The sequence below is a fragment of the Rhipicephalus microplus genome, unplaced genomic scaffold (assembly GCF_043290135.1).
Source record: "Rhipicephalus microplus isolate Deutch F79 unplaced genomic scaffold, USDA_Rmic scaffold_16, whole genome shotgun sequence".
Classification (NCBI taxonomy): domain Eukaryota; kingdom Metazoa; phylum Arthropoda; class Arachnida; order Ixodida; family Ixodidae; genus Rhipicephalus; species Rhipicephalus microplus.
The window spans coordinates 5,453,077-5,474,690 of NW_027464589.1; the positions used below are offsets into that span (position 1 = coordinate 5,453,077).

General features: G+C 48.3%; 1 protein-coding gene across 1 annotated transcript; it reads left to right on the forward strand.

The window, feature by feature from the left end:
* Window positions 1-4,372: 4,372 nt before the first annotated feature.
* On the forward strand, window positions 4,373-5,008 carry LOC119167781 (uncharacterized). The gene has a single exon (XM_037419305.1). The coding sequence runs from the start codon at window positions 4,373-4,375 to the stop codon at window positions 5,006-5,008; it is 636 nt and encodes a 211-aa protein (XP_037275202.1).
* Window positions 5,009-21,614: the final 16,606 nt, after the last annotated feature.

A 21,614-nucleotide genomic window follows, 5' to 3' on the forward strand; every position in this document is an offset into this window, starting at 1 on the left:
CTATAAAACATTACTTACACTACAAAAGAAGGTACTAAGACTATTCGAGGGATATTACGGTATGCCACAAGGTCTTAGCGCACGTCCGTTATTCCCTAAATATGTCATATTACAAGCAAACCAAATATATTATTATAAGTTAATATTGTATATCCAAAATAATAAACTATACCCCATGTACGATTCTTCTCGATGTGCTGAGTACTATCTCCGTACACATAGTATAAGAACACCGAAAACTAGAACAACCTATGGTCAACAACATATTGATTATCAAATACCGAGTCTCCTCAACAAACTGGGTGACGTACTTGACCTAAATAAGAAACTTCCAAAAATAAGTTCAAGGAATTTCTCCTTTATAATTGTATTGAATACACTTAATACAGAAATTAGGATTATTTATTACTTTCTGTGTCCCAATTGCTTAGAGTACACTATTTGTGTCCTTTTGTTGTGGTTGTTGTTTTTTTTTTGCTTATTGTTTGTTCAAGGTGCTTAGGAATGTATGTGTCTCCAGATGCTTTCCTTACCTCACCTATTGTATATATTACGATGTTTTTTAGGTATTTCATTACTATTTACTGTCCTGTTCTTTCTTTATATTTGTGATGGTTACATGTGTGATCAGAATTTGCAAATTGTATCTGTATATAATGATGTTCTCTAATTGCGGCTAAGTTGTGTATGACATGTTATTTTTAGTTTTTATTTTATTTTATTTTGCCAGATTGTATTTTGGAGCAAAAGCCTTCGTCAGGCTATGTAGCCTTTTGCTTTTGCTTCGTTTTTTTCTGTTGCACGTACAGAAAAATAAAAAAATTGAAATTGAAAATTGAAATTGAAATTGAATAAACAGCACGCTCCACCAAATGTGAAAAGGTTTATTAGTAGTTAAAGACAACGGCAAGACGGCGTGATGAACCGTCCAGCAGAGACCGGCACAGCAGCGAGCCGAAGCACGAGACGAGAGAGCCGGGCGTTGGCGATGCTCCTCGCTGCAGGCACATCTTCTTCTTCACACATGCGCCACGTTGTTATAAGCCATCACATGCAACTCCCCGGTTCACATTAGGCCACTGTGTTATACGTCCGGCATCTTGTGCAAAATTCGCTAGTTTAATTCTCCTAAATTAGCTATAGTTGTTTTGGTCAGAGATTTCATTTTTTTTTCTTTCAATAGGTCGAGGAGCACGGGACTAAAAGCTCGAGGGATTGACAAATACCGACCTAATCACAAGTTGGCAAAGCAGCAATACACGACAGACATTCATACATGCAGAAAAAAATAAGCACTACAAGTATACAATGACACAAAGTACGAGTACAAGAGTTATGAAATAAAGCTCCACAAATAGAAAGAAAGGGAATACATATATATAATAACTTGGCATGAACATGAAAAGCACAAGTCAATAAGTGGAGCGACCAAAATTCCGCGAGATCTACACTTCGGGAAAGTGAATTAGCTGGGCGAAGCGTCTAATGTGGCAATTTTTATTACTTAAAATTACATATATCGACAGCGCTATAGTTGGGAATCAATCGTAAGAAATTAAATACACATAATATAAATGAAGTGTCAGAAATCATCAGGATCAAAACTATACACTAAGACACACAGACATCACAGTAATAAGAAGTATTTAAAAAATTGTCAAGACAGCCAATCGTAGCGACGTTGCTTGCAATATTTAAATAGATTCATAGGAAGTTCTCAATGACAGAAGGAAAGACAAAGGGTCAATGTCTTCGTGGTTTAAGGTGGTTAATAGGTAAAATAGCCTGTAGAACAATGTTCATCCTAAACGCTTCTAGGAACAGGTAAAATCCACTTTTAATTCTTTGTGCCTAGCTAGACAAACAATTGGGTTTACGTTTATCTTAGCAAGACAAATTATGGTACTACAATCATGTTTAACGAGTGCTCTATGGCATGTCACTTATAAGTACAAGGTTTATTAAAATGATATTCTGTCTCCCGCAGCGCGGGCGCATTTATTCAAACTTCTTATCTTGGAGTAAAAAGAACCCCAGGTGGTCAAAATTTTTGGAGCCCTCCACTACGGCGTCTCTCTTAATTATAATGCCACGTGCCATGCCGTTCTGCGCAGCTGCCACTATAGAGCGACAGCCGACGCGTCATTTAGATAGGCTTGAGCGGACTGCGATTAACTTCCGATGGGCCCATTGTATCAGACAGTGCAGTATCTGATGATAGGTGTGCGCATGTTCTGTGTTGTCTTCTCATGGCTTAAATAACTGGCAGCGCGTAAACTGTTGGTTGTTCTTTGGTGGAACGGCTGCTGTGCATGGGCACGCCACTCCGATCCTGTTAGGGTTCCTTTTGTGTCCTAAGCGAGAGGCACAAGTACGCCTCCTTACTAATAAACCTTGTCTTCCGCACCTTCGTCTTCTGTGGATTCCAGTGACGACGACGCACGTGACATCTGGTGGAGGTGCTGGGTATGTTCAGTAACCCCTCGTGCAGCCGTGACACCAGTCCTCACCAAGCAAAGGAAGACGACCAGAGAAGAAGCCGCCGCCGGCTAGGACTTCCCCCGGAGCACGGCCTCCTTCCAGAAAAACCACCCACCATGAAACAAGCCAGGCCTGTCAAGATGAGTGAAGTCCAGATGCCAACAGCCGTCATATTGCAGCAACCCCGTGAACCCCCTAAATTCCGCGGAACGCCGTGCGACGACCCCGAGGACTGGCTGGAACAGTTCTAGCGCGTCGCGGCCATCAACAAGTGGAATGACGAAGCGAAGTTGCAGTGGGTCTACTTTACACTGGAAGACTCTGCGCGTACCTGGTTTATCAACCACGAATCCGTGCTTAGGACGTGGGAGGATTGCAAAGGCAGCCTTTTTCGGACGTTTTCAAGCATCGCTCGCAAGGAACGGGCGGAGAGGGAGCTGCATTCACGCTTCAAGCTCCCTAACGAGAGCGTCGCTTTCTTCGTCGAAGAAATGAAGCATCTATTTGGTCTAGCAGATCCGGAAATGCCAGAAGAAAAAAACATGGTTTCCTTATCAAAGGTGTGAATGAAGAACTTTTTGCTGGATTAATGCGCAATCCACCGCAAACTGTCTTCCAATTCGTAACGGAAGCAGCCACCATGGAAAAGATTCTCGATGTGCGGCGGAGACAGTATGGACGCCCTGCTCTGGTTGGCGGTACGTCACCGGCCGAGCTTAATGCTGTAACCGTCAGCAACCTTCGGGACACCATAAAGGCTGTTGTGCAAGAGGAACTTCGGAAGACGTTCCTGAGTTCTTCTCCTCAAGTCGCGACGTTGAGCGATGTCGTCAGACAAGAAGTTCAGCAGACGCTGGGGACCAGACCATTAGTTCCACCAAGCCAGGAGCCTGAGTGGGCTCCACGAGGACCGCAAATCATGTCGTACGCCGCGGCCGCGCGCAACCTGGTGCGCCCCACCCAACCGACGTACTCTCCACCGCCACGACCACAACCAAATGTCTACCGACCTCCTGCCGAAAGAGCCGTCCCTAGAAAGTCCAACGTGTGGAGGACTGACGACCATCGCCCGCTGTGTTTCCATTGCAGTGAACCTGGCCACTTGTACCATAACTGTTTCTATAGGAACCTCGGAATACGTGTATTTCACGTCGGCGCTTCACGTCCGCAACCTGGTCAAAGGCCAGCTGAGATTGAAGACTATTTGCAGCGACAAAGTTTGCCAGCGGGCCGCTGCAGGTCACCATTGCGTTCGTCTCGCCGTTACCCATCGGCACACCCTGCCAACACAGGAGCATCACGGGGAAGGTCTCTAGCCCTCATTTGGGAAACTAAAGACGGCAACCAATGCAGGTGTGGTTGCTGCCCGGCGCACCCCTGAAGACCCTACCCCGCCCGAAATTCCCAGTGGAGCAACACTCCCTGCAGCGTGTGAGAGACACGAGCGACATATCAGCTCGAAGTTCCGTCCAAGGCGCAACAGTACACCACGACAGACCTGCAACGCCAAGGTAAAATCGACCAATCTGGCAGTGAAAATCGACAACCGGGACCTAATTGCGTTGGTTGATACCGGTGCTGACTTCTCCGTCATGAGTGCGGTGTTCGCCGATCAGTTGAAGAAGGTGCTGACTTCGTGGGAAAGCCCGCAGGTACGAACAGCGGTCACGTCATAACACCAAAGGGAAGATGCACAGCTCGTGTGGATGTGGAAGGGCATACGTACCCTACTGTTTTAGTCATCCTGAACCAGTGCTCTCGGAACGTCATTCTCGGTGCGGACTTCCTTTCGGCAAACAAAGCAATCATAGATCTTCGAGTCCAAATAATCGCCCTGTCACCAAATACGGGCATCACGTGAAATCAAAGTCCTGCATTATAAGCGGCGCTAATGATTCTCGACGAGCACGTCACATTGCCACCACGCTCGAGTGCTGTCATCCCCATGGGCGCTGACAGCTGCATCTGCGCGGAAGGTTTGATCGAGGCCAACCAGAGTTTGCTCTTTGAAAAAGGTTTGGCTATCGCCAGAGGAATTGTTGACATCGTTGAAGGAACCGTCAGTGTACCAATCACTAATTTCTGCTCGGAATATCGTCCCCTTGCAAAGGGCACCACTGTGGCACTATTCGAGACCATTCCGGACATAAGCGATGTACTCACGATCGACGATGCACTTCATCCTCGTACACATGACGTGTTCTTTAACGTGAATCCGGCGTTGCCCCTGGAAAGACACGAAAGGCTGCGGAAACTGCTCTATAGCTACCAGGATTGTTTGGCCACGTCACCCAAGATCCGCCAGACAACGCTTGTGAAACATCGTATCATAACTTATGAAAATGTGCAACCAAGTCACCAATTGCCGCACCGTGTATCCATGAAAGAGCGCGAGGCAATCCGGAAACAGGTACAAGAAATGCTTCATGACAATATCATTGAGCCCTCCCAAAGCCCGTGGGCTTCCCCTGTAGTGATTGTGAAAAAACGGGACGGCACTCCAAGACTCTGTGTCGACTATCGCTGACTCAATAAGGTAACGAGAAAGGACGTTTATCCGCTCCCTCGAATTGATGACGCCCTCGATCGTCTCTGCAATGCCAGATACTTTTCATCTATGGATCTAAGGACTGGCTACTGGCAGGTGGAAGTTGATGAAAGGGATCGCAAAAAGACGGCGTTTATTACACCATATGGACTATACAAGTTTAAAGTCATGCCATTTGGACTTTTCACTGCTCCTGCAACTTTCCAAAGGGTAATGGACACCGTATTGGCTGGCCTGAAATGGCAAACTTGTTTGGTGTATTTGGACGACGTCATAGTCTTCGATCCATCTTCCGAGGAACACATCAACAGGTTGAAAGTGGTACTTGATGCACTTAAGGCTTCAGTACTTACGTTAAAGACCGAAAAATGCCGTTTTGCCTACGAGCAGCTGAAGTTCCTTGGTCACGTCAGTTCTGCCGGCGTTCTACCAGACCCAGAGAAGACAGCTGCAGTTCGAGACTTCCCGCAGCCCCGCGAAAAGAAGAGCCTCCGAAGCTTCCTCGGACTTTGCACGTACTATAGGCGCTTTGTCAAGGACTTCTCGCAGGTCTCCGAGCCCCTGACACGTCTAACGAAAGAAGACAGCTTGTTTGTGTGGGAAGCACCCCAAGAAGAAGCGTTTCGGGAGCTCAAAAAACGTCTTCAAGCACCCCCTATTTTGGCCCACTTTGACGAGAACACGGCAACAGAAATCCACACCGACGCCAGCAGTGTCGGCCTCGGTGCCGTTCTTGTTCAAAGGCGGGACAGATGAGAACACGTCATTGCCTACGCCAGTCGATCTTTGCCTAAGGCAGAGTACAATTATTCCACGATCGAAAAGGAATGCTTGGCAGTTGTGTGGGCAACTTCCTAATTTCGCCCATACTTGTTCGGCACGCCTTTTACCGTCTTTACCGACCACCATGCTTTATGCTGGCTTGCGAACCTAAAGGATCCATCCGGACGTCTCGTAAGGTGGAGCTTGCGGCTCCAGGAGTTCGATATTTCGGTACTGCACAAGAACGGAAGAAAGCATTCCGACGCAGATGGTCTGTCTCGAGCCCCGGTTGAGCAACCACCACCGTGTGCAGATGACGACGACGCCAGTTTTCTGGGCATGATCACCGCTTCCGACTTAGCCGCCCAACAACGGGCCGACCCTGAACTGAACTATCTCATTGAACATCTTGAAGGAAAACGTACGGAGATACCCAAAACTTTCAGGCGTGCTCTTCACACATTCTGCTTAAAAGACGGTGTCCTTGTGAAAAAGAACTTCAACTCTAGGAAGAGCACCTACCTTCTCGTCGTGCCGTCGTCATTGCGTCAGGAAATCTTGCAGGCGTCACATGACGAACTAACCTCCGGGCAACTTGGGTGTACACGAACGTTTTCGCGGATCCGTGAGCGTTACTACTGGCCGCGCATTCTAGAAGACGTTCAGCATTACGTACGGACGTGCCGAGAGTGTCAACGCCGCAAGAGACCGCCAGCAAAACCCGCTGGACTACTCCAGCCACTTCAACCCTCAACAAGGCTCTCCCAAAAATCGGAATGGACTTTCTGGGACCCTTCCCGACGTCTACCGCAGGAAATAAGTGGATCGTTGCGGCGACAGATTACCTGACTCGCTACGCAGAAACCCGTGCCCTTGCTCGAGCCACTGCTGAAGAAGCCGCCAGATTCTTCGTTCACCAAATTGTCCTGCGCCACGGTGCACCTCAGGTCGTTATCACTCACAGAGGGACAGCCTTCTGTCACGAACTGATGCAAGCCATTTTGCGGTACAGCCACATCACCCATCGCTGTACTACCGCATACCACCCGCAAACTAACGGTCTCACAGAACGGCTCAACAAGACCCTGGCGGACATGATGTCGATATACGTCGATATTGAACATAAAACATGGGATGAAGTCCTCCCATATGTCACCTTCGCATATAATACGGCCGCCCAGGAGACAACCGGGCTGACACCATTCGCTCTTGTTTACGGAAGGGAAGCGACAACCACTCTGGACGCAATGTTGCGGCATGTAAACGAAGGCGACCCGAACCCAGACGTAGCGATATTTCAACAACGCGCTGAAGAGGCCAGGCAGCTGGCTCGACTGCGAACGGCAACCAAGCAAGCAACGGATGCCCGACACTACAACAAGCGACACCGAAATCAGGAATAGACACCCGGCGAACACGTTTGGCTATGGGCACCAGTTCACCGACGAGGCCTCCGCGAAAAGCTTCTGCGGCGTTATTTTGGCCCCTACAAAATTGTTGGTAGCGTAGGGCCACTGATCTATGAAATCGTCCCGAATGGTGTGACAGACTCTCAGCGTCGACGTGTGCGGTCTGAAATTGTTCACGCCGTGCGTTTGAAACCCTATTGTGCGCGCTAGCAGACATTATGTGCGCTTGTTCCTCTATCTTTTTTCGTGAAAACTTCAGTGCCTTATGACTTCAGTGCTTGCTTTCAACATCGAGGCGATGTTTTTGAAGGGGGGAGCAATTCCACGTGCCATGCCGTTCTGCGCAGCTGCCACTATAGAGCGACAGCCGACGCGTCATTTAGATAGGCTTGAGCGGACGGCGATTAACTTCCGATGGGCCCATCGTATCAGACAGTGCAGTATCTGACGATAGGTGTGCGCATGTTCTATGTTGTCTTCTCAGCGCTTAAATAACTGGCAGCGCGTAAGCTGTGGGGGTTGTTCTTTGGTGGAACGGCAGCTGTGCATGGGCACGCCGCTCCGATCCTGTTAGTGTTCCTTTTGTGTCCTAAGCGAGAGGCACAAGTACGCCTCCTTACCAATAAACCTTGTCTGCCGCACCCTCGTCTTCTGTGGATTCCAGTGACGACGACGCACATGACAATATGGTGGTTTTGGGACGTTAAACTAGACATATCATAATCTTTTCAAGAATGGTTTTCAGAGATGAGACTTTAAAGAGCTTAGATTCCATGTACTGCCCTACACTTGATCTATCAAAACGATTTTACCGAAAACGGGTCACCACCACACAACGTGGGTGCACATTTTGTGGAGAGTGGTGCGTGTTGTCTCGTTTGTCTCCTCCACAAGGTTTCCCGCGCGCATGTTTGACAACCGTATGCTAGACAACGCGCTAGAGAGAGGGGAGACGCCCATGTCGTCTGCTACGGCGTTCATTGGCAGCGGCTACCACGAACGTCATTTGAACGTTCAGTTAATTTTTTTCTGTTTTTTTTTTTGCGGTCGCCGCGGACTCGCCGATAGCGCCGGTACGGAGAGCAGCTGTGTGTGTGGTGTGTTTTGTGAATCAGATTGCTTTTGGGTTTTTTCCGAACTACTGAAACCCCAAGTAAACAGCAACACATCACACAGCTGCTCTCAGTACACCCCCTACTGCGTCGGCGGTGTACTGAGAGCAGCTGTGTGGTGTGTTTTGTGAATCAGAATGCTTTTGGGTTGTTTCCGAACTACTGATACCGTTCGTGAACATTCTCGGGCAAATTACGTAGACAGACTGCCCACAAGACGTATTTGTTTGCCGCAGCGTCACTGGCATCAAAGCTCGTTTTTCCCCGTAAATCTCGCAGCATCTTCATCACGGCCCTTAAGCGCATGTCAAATTTTCATCCGGTCGGCTTATTACGCTGTTGCAGGTACGGCCGTACGTCACCATTCATTTATTGACCAATTTAGAGGCTACCGACGGTATTACCAACAAGATCGATGCATATCGTTAAAAATTGCGAGTTTAAACTGTCATGTGCTCATAATACACCCCAGTCAGTTTTTCACCTGCAGCGAAAGCGGCGCAAAAACGTAAAACAGTTGTTCAATCTCTGAGTATGTCCTGTTTAAAAATAAATTGCCTAGCTACTTGGCATTGCAGTGTCGGTTCGTAATGCCTGCCGCAGATTTGCGGACATTGTGCAGCAGTCATTCTCCAAAATACTGCACGTGTATAACTTGCAGGAGACCGTGGGTAATATATGAAGCAAAATCAGATAGATATGGGGCAGTTGCAGTGCAAAAAAAATCAGATTTGACAACATGTGTGTGGCTCCCAACTGTATCACTTTGACGGTACTGAGCAGCCTAATACAATGGCGAAAAAATAAAGATACATTGCGGGCAGATGGTGCAAAACGAAACTGAATGACGGTTAAGGGTGCCTTTAGTTTTCAATACATTTCTGCAACAGTGTGTTCGTTTATGCCGGACCTTCTCTTTCTATTAATTCCAAGGCACGAGCACGCCGCCGGAGGGAGTAGAAAATTCATTGCACACAAATAAAGTAAGCATTAGTAGTTTCTAACTGTCACGAACGGCCATTTTTGGCGGCCCCGCGTCACGGCAATTAACGGGCGCCGTACTTCCCCACTGACCATGGGAACGACGGGCGCATGAAAGGGACCCGAGAAGTGCAGAATGGGGTGCTCTTCTTGGAACGTCGCCGCAGACGATTGATCCTTTTGTAACTGCGGCGGCGTCTGCAAGGTCGTGGAAGGCCGCGATGTACCCCGAACAAGGATTAGGCTAAGGGACGCACCGGCTGAGAGCCAAACAGTCTGACCATTTTCCACGGGGAAAAGCGTGGGAAACCCTCTGGTGGCCAAGCCGTATGACAACAACCCAACAGGTTGTCACTCTCACTAGTTGAGGGCCCTCTCCCAATTAAAAAGGGGTGGGGTCAAAATATTTTTGGGGCGGAGTTTCCATCAAATAAACGCGCATGATTGGACCCATGTAGAGGTCTTTCGTCCCCAAGGAAGAGAGCGAGGAGACAAGAGGGGGATTTAAGCGCAGGATTTTGCCCTGCTAGGCAGACTAGTCGCTGACCAACATGGTGTAGAAACAGATCAACAAGCATCTCTTCAAGAAGTTTTTAGTGTGGCTCTGTATCGGCTGGCCACCTAAACTTAGCATTTCGACAAGTTGTGACGCGATATTAACGTCTGCAACGTAAACATCAGGATTTCGCCTCGAGTTAGCTCAACCTGCCCGAGGTCACCTGCAAGCACTAGCCTCCCGGAGCCACCAGTGTAGCAACACCGCTGACATCGCAGTCGTGCCAGGACTCTCTTCGACTTCTCGCATCCGATCGTCGGGGACACAACGCTGCCGGTCATCACACGTACGCCTTCACCTGTTTATATGTTCGAACTTTCTCCTCCGTAGTTCTATTGTTGTTAGCTTGTGTAGTTTGTAATACTTCCCTCGCGTAAGCTGATTTATTGTTTTTATATGTTTTTTAGTTGTATCAAGTGTTGATGTATTTTGTTAGTTGTATGGAAGTGTTGTACTAGATCCCGTGTGCTTCAATATCGAAAGAGTAAAGTTTGTTTTGTTTTCTTACGTCTCTGATCTCTTCACTGTCTCTGCTTGCGTACGGAACGAACCAACCTGCTGTCATTCCCGTCGCCGACTTCGCGCTGGCGACGCTAGAGCGGCAGCTTGTAACAAAACTGGCGTCCGCGAAACAGGACGTTCTGTACAAGAGTAAGACAGTGAGGGGTGAACGAGAGCCGCGTGGACAGCGTGGTGATAGAGCCGCACAGTTGAAGCGGTTGCATCCTGCATATGATTGCGCTGTTTTTATAGGGGCATTATAGTGACAGTTTGCAGTATGGAGTGTATGGATTTGAATAAGTGGATCACGCACGGTAAACAGTTAGGCTTCGAGGGTGCCGAACTGAGACAATGGGTTAAGGAGCAGCAGGAACAGGCGCAGGCGTTAGCCAGAGAAGGGAGGGCACTGGCCCGGGAGGAAAAAGAAAGGGAGGGAGAACGCGAAGAAAAGGAGAGAGAACGCGTTGAAAGGGAGAAAGAACGAGAAGCGGCAAGAGAAGCGGCTAGGGAAGCCGGAGAACGGTAAGTGCAGTTACCGCAATTAAAGATTCGCCTCAGTGAGAGTAGCAGTGGGAGCCGATCCAGCAGTGAGCACGGCGATGCCGGGGAGGAGCCGAGTTTGAGAATACATGCAGGTAGACTGCTCGTCACCTTTTACGAAGGAAGGGACGACTTAGATGCGTTTATACGCCGGTTTGAGAGCATCGCCAGAGGGAAAAAGTGGCCTGAAAGCCAATGGGCGACGGCGCTTTCGACATGTCTTACAGGAGAGGCGCTAAGTGTTTATGGCAGGCTACCACCTACAGATGCAGCGGACTACACCAAGGTTAAAACCGCCCTCCTGAAGCGCTTTCGCTTCACGGCGAATGGGTTCTGAGACAAGTTTAATAAGGAGAGGCCAGTAGGGGGTGAAACAGCAACACAGTACGCGGCTCGCTTAAGACATTACTTCGATAGTTGGGTTGAGCTGTCCAAAACTGAGACTTAATTCGAGTCCCTCCGCGCATTGTTGATTAGAGAGAGGTTTTTGCATGGATGTGGTTCGAACCTGGCATTATATTTAAAAGAAAGGAGGGCGGAATCCCTGGGAGACATGCTTGAGCTGGCAGACCAGTTTTTGGAAGCTCAGGGTGGAGCAAGCCTAGCGAAAACAAAGAAAGATGGTCCCATAACGGACGAGAAGGGGAAATACGAGAAAGGAGGCAACAGCCACGCACCACTACCACGGTGCTATATTTTCGATCGTGGGAATCACCCGCGCACTTGTGTCGCAACAGACCTGCCGCTAATGTAGCCATCGTCTGCTTCAAGTGTGGAAAAAAAGGACGTAGGGCAAACGACTGCCGGTCAGGAGCAAATAACTCACTCCGGGCATCCTACCTCCATGCACCAAGGTAAATGCATGAGGATCCCATATTAGACGGGTATATCGAGCTTAGGAATGGCGAAAAAGTCCCCGTCGTCAACGCCGTAAGGGTGACACCGCCGAAAAATCTGGCCGAGAACCTACCAGTGGCCACAGGGACCCTCCGAGGCACAGACATATCAGTGTTGCGGGATACGGGGTGCAACACAGTAATCGTGCGGAGGAAGTTGGTGAAGCAAGACGAGCTGACAGGTACAAGCAGACTCGTCTACTTGGTGGACGGAACAGCGAGGATGCTGCCCGAAGCAAGGATTGAGGTTGACACCCCCTACTTTACTGGAAATCTGACAGCACTATGCTTGCAAGATCCACTGTATGACCTCATTCTGGGCACTATCGATGGCGTAAGACCTCCTAATGATCCCAGAAAGGAGACTGAAAAACCTGTCTCGACAAAGGAGTTAAGGGAAGAGCCTGTAGCGTCAGCTATCACCCGTTCCCAAGCACATGCACAGCCGGAAAAATTTGCCAAGCTTCGTACGCCTGGGACCACGGCGGGATTGCCGGGAGGCAACTATGGCTGTGAGAAGAGGGGAGATGCGACACTCAAACAGTGTTTTAAGAAGATCGGCAGGAAGCAAACATGCCGAAATGAGAAGGGAAGCGTCGAGTACAAACAAGAACAGGGACTGCTGTACCGACAGTACACAGGTGCCAACGGACGGCTTGTACGCCAATTAGTCGTTCCGCACTGCCACCGAGAAGCTGTGCTTAAAACAGCACACGATGGTATAATGGCAGGACACTTGGGCACGCAGAAAACCAAGGACCGGATCTCGGAGGAGTTCTTTTGGCCAGACATCACAGCTGACGTAAAAAGGTTCGTCGCCTCATGTGACATTTGTCAGGGCACCATACCAAAGGGCCGTGTACCACATGTTCTACTGGGGAGGGCACCCATAATCGACACCCCGTTCAAGCGAGTAGCGATCGATATAGTGGGACCAATTCACCCGCCCTCAAAGCATGGGAACCGATACATTTTGACTTTGATTGATTATGCCACCCGGTATCCAGACGCAGTGGTGCTCCCGAGTATCGAAACTGACCGAGTGGCCGAAGCCCTGGTCGAGATGTTCTCCCGATTTGGCGTCCCCCGCGAGGTACTGAGCGACCATGGCACGAACTTCACATCGGACCTGATGAAGGAAGTAGTGCGGCTCCTTTCCGTGCGCCAGCTCCACACCACCCCATATCACCCCATGGTGAATGGCTTGGTGGAAAAATTCAACGGCACCTTAAAATTAATGTTGAAGCGCATGTGCGCCGAAAAACCGAGAGATTGGGACCGCTACCTGGCACCTCTCCTCTTTGCCTATAGGGAGGTTCAGCAGGCCAGTATGGGGTTTTCACCCTTCGAGCTTCTCTACGGCCGCCATGTCAGGGGACCCTTGGCGATATTGAAGGAGCTGCGGACGAACGCCGACTTGACTGAAGAAGCTAAGACGACGTACCAGCATGTCTTCGACCTTCGGAAACATTTGGAGGAAACGTGCCACCTGGCACACGAGGAGTTGGAGAAAGCCAGAGCACGGTACACGAGGCTGTACAATCGAAAGGCGAAGGAGCGGAATTTCGTCCCACGAGACAAGGTACTGATTTTACTTCCCACCGACACGAACAAGCTGCTGCTGCAATGGAAGGGCCTTTTTGAAGTCTGGGAAAAGAAAGGTGAAGCTGACTACGTCGTAGACACGGCTGATGGCAGAAAAATCTTCTACGCCAACTTACTGAAAAGATACCAGGAGAGGGACAGCCCCTCCACCAAGGTGTGCAACGTGACATTTGGTGTTGTGGAATCGAGCGAGAACGAGAATATTCCAAGCCCTGACTGGCTGAAAGTAGAAGGGGAAGAAGACGTGAAGCTCTCCGACAAACTGGACGCTCCGCATATCGGACAGCTGTAAAGAATTGTCAGGGAACACGCTCGTATTTTCTCGGATGTGCCGGGCAAAACTGACTGGGTCCACTGCAACCTTGAACTCACCATGAGTAAACCCGTCCACGTGAAACGATACCCTCTTTTCTTTGCAACGCGGGAAGGTGTAGAGAAAGAGGTGCGGGAGATGGAGAAGCTCAGCATTATTGAGAAATCAGTCACCTTATAATTCGCCAGACATTTTGGTAAAAAAACCCGACGGTACAAATCGACTGCGTATCGATTTTCGACGCCTGAACAACGTTCTGGTGGCCGACTCCAAACCTATGACAAGAACTGACGCGGTGTTTGCTACAGTGGGAAAGAAGAAGTATTTCTCGAAGCTCGACTTCGTGAAGGGCTATTGGCAGATCCCGCTGACCGAAGAGTCCAAAGCGAAGACGGCCTTCTCGACGACATCGGGACTATATCAGTTCCGCTTCATGCCATCCGGCATCAAGACAGCGCCTGCTGTATTTGCTAAGTTGATGCGGATGGTTTCAGAAGGTATACCCGGTGTGGACCACTACTACGATGATGTACTGGTAGCCACCGAGACATGGGAAGAACACCTCAGGTCTCTGGGACATCTTTTTGAGTGCATACAGAGGGCTGGGCTTAAACGTAAACATTTTGACAGCAACAGTGGCTTACAGTGCGCCCCAGTAAATGCGAACTTGGTGTGGAAGAATTCGACTTCTTGGGACACCGAGTTGGCAGAGGCAGATTGCGACCACTGGGGAAAACACTCGACAAGATCGAAGCTGCACCACGTCCTTCAACCAAGCGACAAGTGCGCGCTTTCCTCGGTTTGACCGGGTACTATCGGGAATTTATCCCGAATTACGCAGAAGTCAGCGCTCCCCTTACAGATTTAACCCGGAAGGGCGAAGCTAACTCGGTGAAATGGACAGCAGCCCACGAGGAGGCTTTTCGAAGTCTCAAACAACACGTCTCTACGGAGCCGATACTACGGCTACCAAATTTGCACAAACCATTCGTACTTCGAACGGACGCATCGGACACAAGTCTCGGAGCCGTGCTCATGCAGGTCCACGAAGGCAAGCTCCACCCTACAGCTTATGCCAACCGAAAGCTGCTTCCACGGGAAGCTTCCTATAGTACCATCGAACGCGAATGTCTCGCGTTGGTATGGGGAATTCAGAAATTCTCCATGTACTTATATGGAGTACATTTTTGCGTCCAGACAGACCACCAGCCTCTGAGTTATATCCAACAGGCAAAACAGCTGAACGCTCGAGTACTTCGGTGAAGTGTACTACTCCAAGAGTACCAGTTCACCATTAGGCATATTAAGGGTAGCGAAAATGTGGGAGCCGATTACTTGAGCCGGATATAGTTCTTGAGGTCTATGAGCAAGTTATTTTTTTCCTTTCGTCGTTTGTTTTCTGTTTGTATGTGCATATTTCATTGTACAAGAAGCGTATTCTGAGTTATTTTCTTTTTGCTTGGTGCATTGGTTGTTTTTACATGTTGTAATGCCCATTGAAGGATTTCACTACAGTAGAGGAGCGCACCTGTTCCGTTTTATTCGTAGTATACATTCGTGCATTGTATTCTGTATTGATGGCTGCCGTACACGGCTATTTCTTTTTCTTGTTTGCATGGCGCATTGATACTGTTGCGTGTAACTAAAGCTGGTACTCTAACAATTGTTTTTTTTCCTTTTGTTGTTACTTTGATGCACTCTGCCTATTTTTGTTGTGTATGAGAGGGACAGTCCTCATGTCTCCCTTGTTGGTGGTGTTTTGTTCCTTGTTGCCGAGAAATTCCCCTCCGTGTGAGCCAATGTTATGAATAACATTCTGAAAGTGGGGGGCAATGTCACGGACGGCCATTTTTGGCGACACCGCGTCACGGCAATTAACGGGCGCCGTACTCCCCGACTGACCGTGAGAAACGGCGGCGCATGAAAGGGAGCCGAGAAGTGCAAAATGGGGTGCTCTTCTTAGAACGTCGCCGCCGACGGTTAATCCTTTTGTAACAGTGGCGGCGTCTGCAAGGTCATAGAAGGCCGCGGTATACCCCGAACAAGAATTAGACTACGAGACGCCCCGGCTGAGAGCTAAACGGTTGACCGTTCCCACGGGGAAAAGCGTGGGAAACGCTCTGGTGGACAAGCCGTATGACAACAACCCGACAGGTTGTCACTCTCGCTAGTTGCGGGCCCTCTCCCAATTGAAAAAGGGGTGGGGTCAAAATATTTTGGGGCGGAGTTTCCCTCAATTAAACATGCATGATTGGACCCAGGTAGAGGTCTCTTGTCCCCAAGGAAGAGAGCGAGGAGACACGAGGGGGATTTAAGCGCAGGATTTTGCACTGCTAGGAAGACTAGTCGCTGACCAAGATGGTGTATAAACAGATCAACAAGCATCTCTTCTAGAAGTTTTTAGTGTGGCTCTCTATCGGCTGGCCACCTAAACTTAGCCGTTCGACTAGTTGTGACGCGATATTAACGTCTGCAACGTAAACATCGGGACTTCACCTCGAGTTAGCTCAACCTGCCCGAGGTCACCTGCAAGCACTAGCCTCCCGGAGCCACCAGCGTAGCAACACCGCCGACATCGCAGTCGTGCCAGAACTCTCTTCGACTTCTCGCATCCGATCGTCGGGGACACAACGCTGCCGGTCATCACACGTATGCCTTCACCTGTTTATATCTTCGAACTTTCTCCTCCGTAGTTCTATAGTTGTTAGTTCGTGTAGTTTGTAATAGCTGCCTCGCGTAAGCTAATTTATTGTTTTTATATGTTTTTTAGTTGTATCAAGTGTTGATGTATTTTGTTAGTTGTATTGAAGTGTTGTACTAGATCCCGTGTGCTGCAATATCACTAGAGTAAAGTTTGCTTTGTTTTCTTACGTCTCTGATCTCTTCACTGTATCTGCTTGCGTACGGAACGAACCAACCTGCTGTCATTCCCGTCGCCGACTTCACGCTGGCGACGCTAGAGTGGCAGCTTGTAACACTAACTTTACAGTGTTACCTGTATGGTTGCGTGCTTCAGATACCAATAGGTGTTTTATTATAAGTAAGCAAGAACTAATGGACAGAGAAAGTAAAAATTCTGTGAATAATGTCATCAGGTTCCTCTTGTCTCAGCCATTTTTTTAATTTTTCATTGCACCAAACTAATTTATTATTTCTTCGCTTTCACATTGAGCTTGCTGCGAGTCACTCTTGCTGCCTTCATGTGGATGCCTTCGTACAGGCAACATGCATATTCACAATAGGCTCCCAGCAGTTCTTCTTAACTCTGGGACCTGCTAATGTGACATTGTTTGCAGTATAGCTCTTCCTCAACTGTTCTAATAAACTTGACATATATTGACTTGAACACGCTGCGCTCAAGTGTAAAAAGTGTTTTCCGAAGAAAAATGAAGAAAGTTCACCTACATTAGTGAACTGAACTGGGCCGGTTTGTATGTACAATATAAAATGTTGTATTTAGACAAGTCGTACCAATCTGTTTAAAACTCGCAAGTATTAGCAAGCACTCGAAACTGCTCAAAACATGAACGGCAGCGTTTGGCTGTTAGATGCGGCCGTTAGAATGGGGATTCAAGCTACAACTATGGGTGGTTAAAACTTAGGCATGAGCTAAACACGCGTGACGAAAAACGAGCTCCCCACGCTATGGAACCCCGAGGCAGCGGCCGTACGTCTCGCCCCAACGCGTTATTCTTGTCCGTCTACTACTCCTTGTAATGCCACAAGTGTGCAGATGCCGCTTGTCCACGCAGTCAGCCCCGACACTGTTTACTTATGGCTTCAGTACTTCGTAAACAACCCCACAGGCAGTCGGATCACTGGCACATTATTGACACAACGCAGCACCGCGATCACCCGCTCTTCCCCCCGCGAGTGCGGCGACGGCGGCGAGAACAGACGAAGGCGTCAAGCATTGCGCGGAAATGACGTTTGCAGCGGAGGTCGCCAATGAGCGCTGTAGCAGACGACATGGGCATCTCCCTTCTCTCTCGTGCGTTCTCCAGCATGCGGCTGTCAAACACACTACCCCGCGTCGTAGAGTTACTCTATATGCTACCTTTAGGTAGCATATAGAGTAACTCTACCGCGTCGGTGCATGCAGCACCCCAAGCGGCATCGGCGCGCTTTGGGGACCGGTTTCGGCTGCCGCTTTTCACACCTCCCCATTCTAGCCACCCTACTCAGGCGGCGAGGTGCGGTCACGCCGGATGGATGGATGGATGGATGGATGGATGGATGGATGGATGGATGGATGGATGGATGGATGGATGGATGGATGGATGGATGGATGGATGGATGGATGGATGGATGGATGGATGGATGGATGGATGGATGGATGGATGATTGTAGCTCTACCCTTTAGATTGGGTGGCGGCTAACGCCACCTAGTCGCAATACTAAGGTAACTAACCATTAGATTTATTTTTTTTCCTTTAAATAGTGCAGTTGAGGACTGGTACTTTGAAGTGAAATATTTAATTTTCCCTCGTGCATTGACTTTAGTCACCAATCAGATACCTTTCTTCAAGTTAATTCTACCCACATAAAGTCTATTTTACCCTCCCTGTCGCTTAACCCCAGTGCTTTGAAAAACTCTGCGTCATCATCCTGAGCTATTGGGTGCAGCCCATTACAGAACATTATCAAGTGTTCGGCAGTTTCCTCTTCCTCTCCACATGCGCTGCATAACATGTCTAACCCTTCGTATTTGGTCCAATATGTCTTGGTTTCTCTACTCCAGATCCAGTATGTCTTGGATCTCTACTCTATCCTGTGTTCTTGTGCCACTCTTCTGCGACGACGCGCCATCTGTCACCACCCTCTTTTACCCCTCCGACGCCTTTGGCTTTCGCAAAAGCTTCCCTCTCCCGTTCGCAGTTGTCACTGTAGAAACTCCCGTGGCTCCATTTATATAACGAACTCGCTTCCTTCCCCAGCCATATTATTTCGTGGCGAAGTCCTCGGTCACCTTGAGCAAATTGATTCTCTTTCATCCAGTCACCTACCTGACGACTTGCCTGGATGGATGGATGGATATGGCTGTACCCTTTAGATCGGGCGGTGGCTAGCGCCACCAAGCCGTAATACCTAATGAACCAAAAACTATATTTATTTTTTTTCCTTAAAAAGTGAGTTTGAGGATTCGTACTTTGCAGTGAAGAGTTTAATTTTCACTCGTGTCTTGACTTTAGCCACCAATCAGATAACCTCCTTCTGGTTAAGTCTACCCGCTTAAAGTTTATTTTGCCCTCCCGGTCCCTAAACCCCAGTGCTTTGAAAAACTCTGCGCCATCATCCTGAACTATAGGGTGAAGCCCTTTACAGAACATTATCAAGTGTTCGGCAGTTTCTTCTTCCTCTCCACACGCACTGCATACTGTGTCTACTCCTTCGTATTTGGCCCGATATGTCTTGGTTCGCAGTACTCCCGTCCTGGCCTCAAACAGTAGAGAACTACCCCGAGTATTATCATAGATCCTTTCCTTGGCAATTTCCTGCTTAAAAGTTCGATAGATCTCTAGTGCGGACTTCTTAATCATGCCCATTCTCCACATGTCAGTCTCCGTTTCCTTCACTTTCTTCTTAACCGATAGTTCTTTTTGGTTTGGCCACCTGCTGTTTTCTAAGTATTTACCAGTCAACTTCCTGGTTCGCTTCCTCCATTTTGTATCGACATTCTTCATGTACAAGTAGCTGAAAACCTTCCTAGCCCAGCGCTCTTCCCCCATTTTTCTCAATCGTTTCTCAAATTTTATCTTGCTGCTAGCTTCCCTGCCCTCAAATGATGTCCATCCCATATCACCTTGTACTCCCTGATTTGGTGTATTCCCGTGAGCTCCTAAAGCAAGCCTACCTATTCCACGTTGCTTAATTTCAAATTTTGCTTGAACCTCTGATCTCATGCACAAGGCCGGATTGCCGAACGTTAGATCAGGAACCATGACCCCTTTCCATATTCCTCTCACAACATCATGCCTTTTGTAATTCTACAGTGCGCTATTTTTCATCACTGCTGCATTTCTGTGTCCTTTAGTGTTCACGTATATTTCGTGTTTCCTTAGGTACCCGATCCCATTGCTTATCCATACGACAAAATATTTGTATTTATCTGTTATTTTTAGCATGACTTCCTGTATCCTAAGATCACAACCATCATTGTCAATAAGAATCATGACTGCTGATTTTTCTTTACTGAATTTGAAACCTAACTTATCTCCCTCATAACCGCAGATGTCCATCAATCTCTGCGAATCTCCTTTGTTTCTGGCCATTAGCACTATATCATCAGCGTTCATTAATTTTGGTAGTACCTGATCAATTAGTTTTCTTTGTTTGGCGAACGAGAGGTTGAAGCCAAGTCCACTTCCCTTTAATTTGGCCTCTAATCCTTGTAGGTACGTCATGAATAACAAGGGTGACAAAGTACATCCCTGCCTAAGCCCCCGTTTTACCTCTGTGGGCATGGATACCTGTTTTTCCCACTTTATAACTGCTTTGTTACATTTATAATTTCCTTTAAAAGATTAGTGACTCCGTCTTCTACACCTAGTGTGTCCAGTATTCCCCACAAGTCCTTTTGAACCACGCTATCGTACGCTCCCTTGATATGCAAAAATGCTAGCCACAGGGGCCTTAGTTCCTTTTCTGCTATTTCGATGCACTGCGTGAGTGAGAACAGATTGTGTTTCAACCTCCTGCTTTTCCGAAACCCATTCTGCAGTTCTCTCAGCACCCCCTCATCCTTTATCTATGCCTGCAATCTCTCCTTTATAATCTGCATCGTCGGCCTGCACACCGCTGATGTCACTGTTATAAAACGGTAGTTGTTTGTGTCAGCTTTGTCCCCCTTTCCTTTATAGACCATGCTCATCCTCCTAAGTTTCTATCCATCGGGGACTTCACCATTGCTTATTATTTTGCTCACTGCCTCTCTCAAAGTATCCATAGACTTCAGACCCAATGTCTTTATCAGCATAATTGGAATGCCATCTGGGCCTGTTGATCGATGTACTACTATGAACCCTCTTCTCAGCTTTTTCCCACTCTCGTTGTGAAAATGAAGCCATTGCGCCAATTGATTCATTCTTGTCTATTGTTGTGCATAATGCACTTCTTTGATGAAATTTTTCTGTCTTCTTGTTCTTATATATTCAATAGCTTCATCTCCTTCTAGCCTAGCACCTTGAGCTGTAGTTATAAACCTCTGCTCTAGGCTTGTTTTATTTCTTAGGGAATTTAGATGGTTCCAAACGCCACTCAACACTTATAGTACACTCTGGTAAGGGTATTTGAACATTGATCTAGCGCCGCCTGTTGCTCCACTCGGAGACTTGTTCCAGAGGTAACCATCTAATGACATTAACTACCATGTTCCGCTTGGCGCCAAGCGGAACAGTATTGTTCGTCGTTGGTGCAAGCAGGTTGTGCAAGGTCCAGCAGGTCTGTTGGTACAGAAGCAGCGCGCAACAAGAGATAAGATTTCTTTTATTTGTTTGTGTTTGTGAACACTATTATTTTTTTCTATCCTAATCAATAACTTGCGTTGCGAGTACTGTGGGTGTGGGACACGGGCAACGTTGCAGTGACGTTGACCACGTGAGCGGGGTAGGCGGCTCTTTTGAAGAAGTTCGGGGTCCCCGGTTAGTTGTTAAACAACTAGAGCCAAACACGAAGCGGACCTAGTAACAGTCTACTAGCGAAATCGAACACGTGTTCGTGGCGCTGGGCGGCAGCTTCTAACAGTTGTTGAGGTAGGAGAGCTAGTGGAGGTGGCTGGATAGCGGGGTTGAGCTTAGGGCTGTTGGACGCTTGGTCCTATGGTTGGGCTTGCGATGGCTAAGGAGGCTAGGAAAACCACGGGCGAGAGTGAGTTGGTGCAGTGCGAAGAATTCAAGCGCTGGTGCTACGTG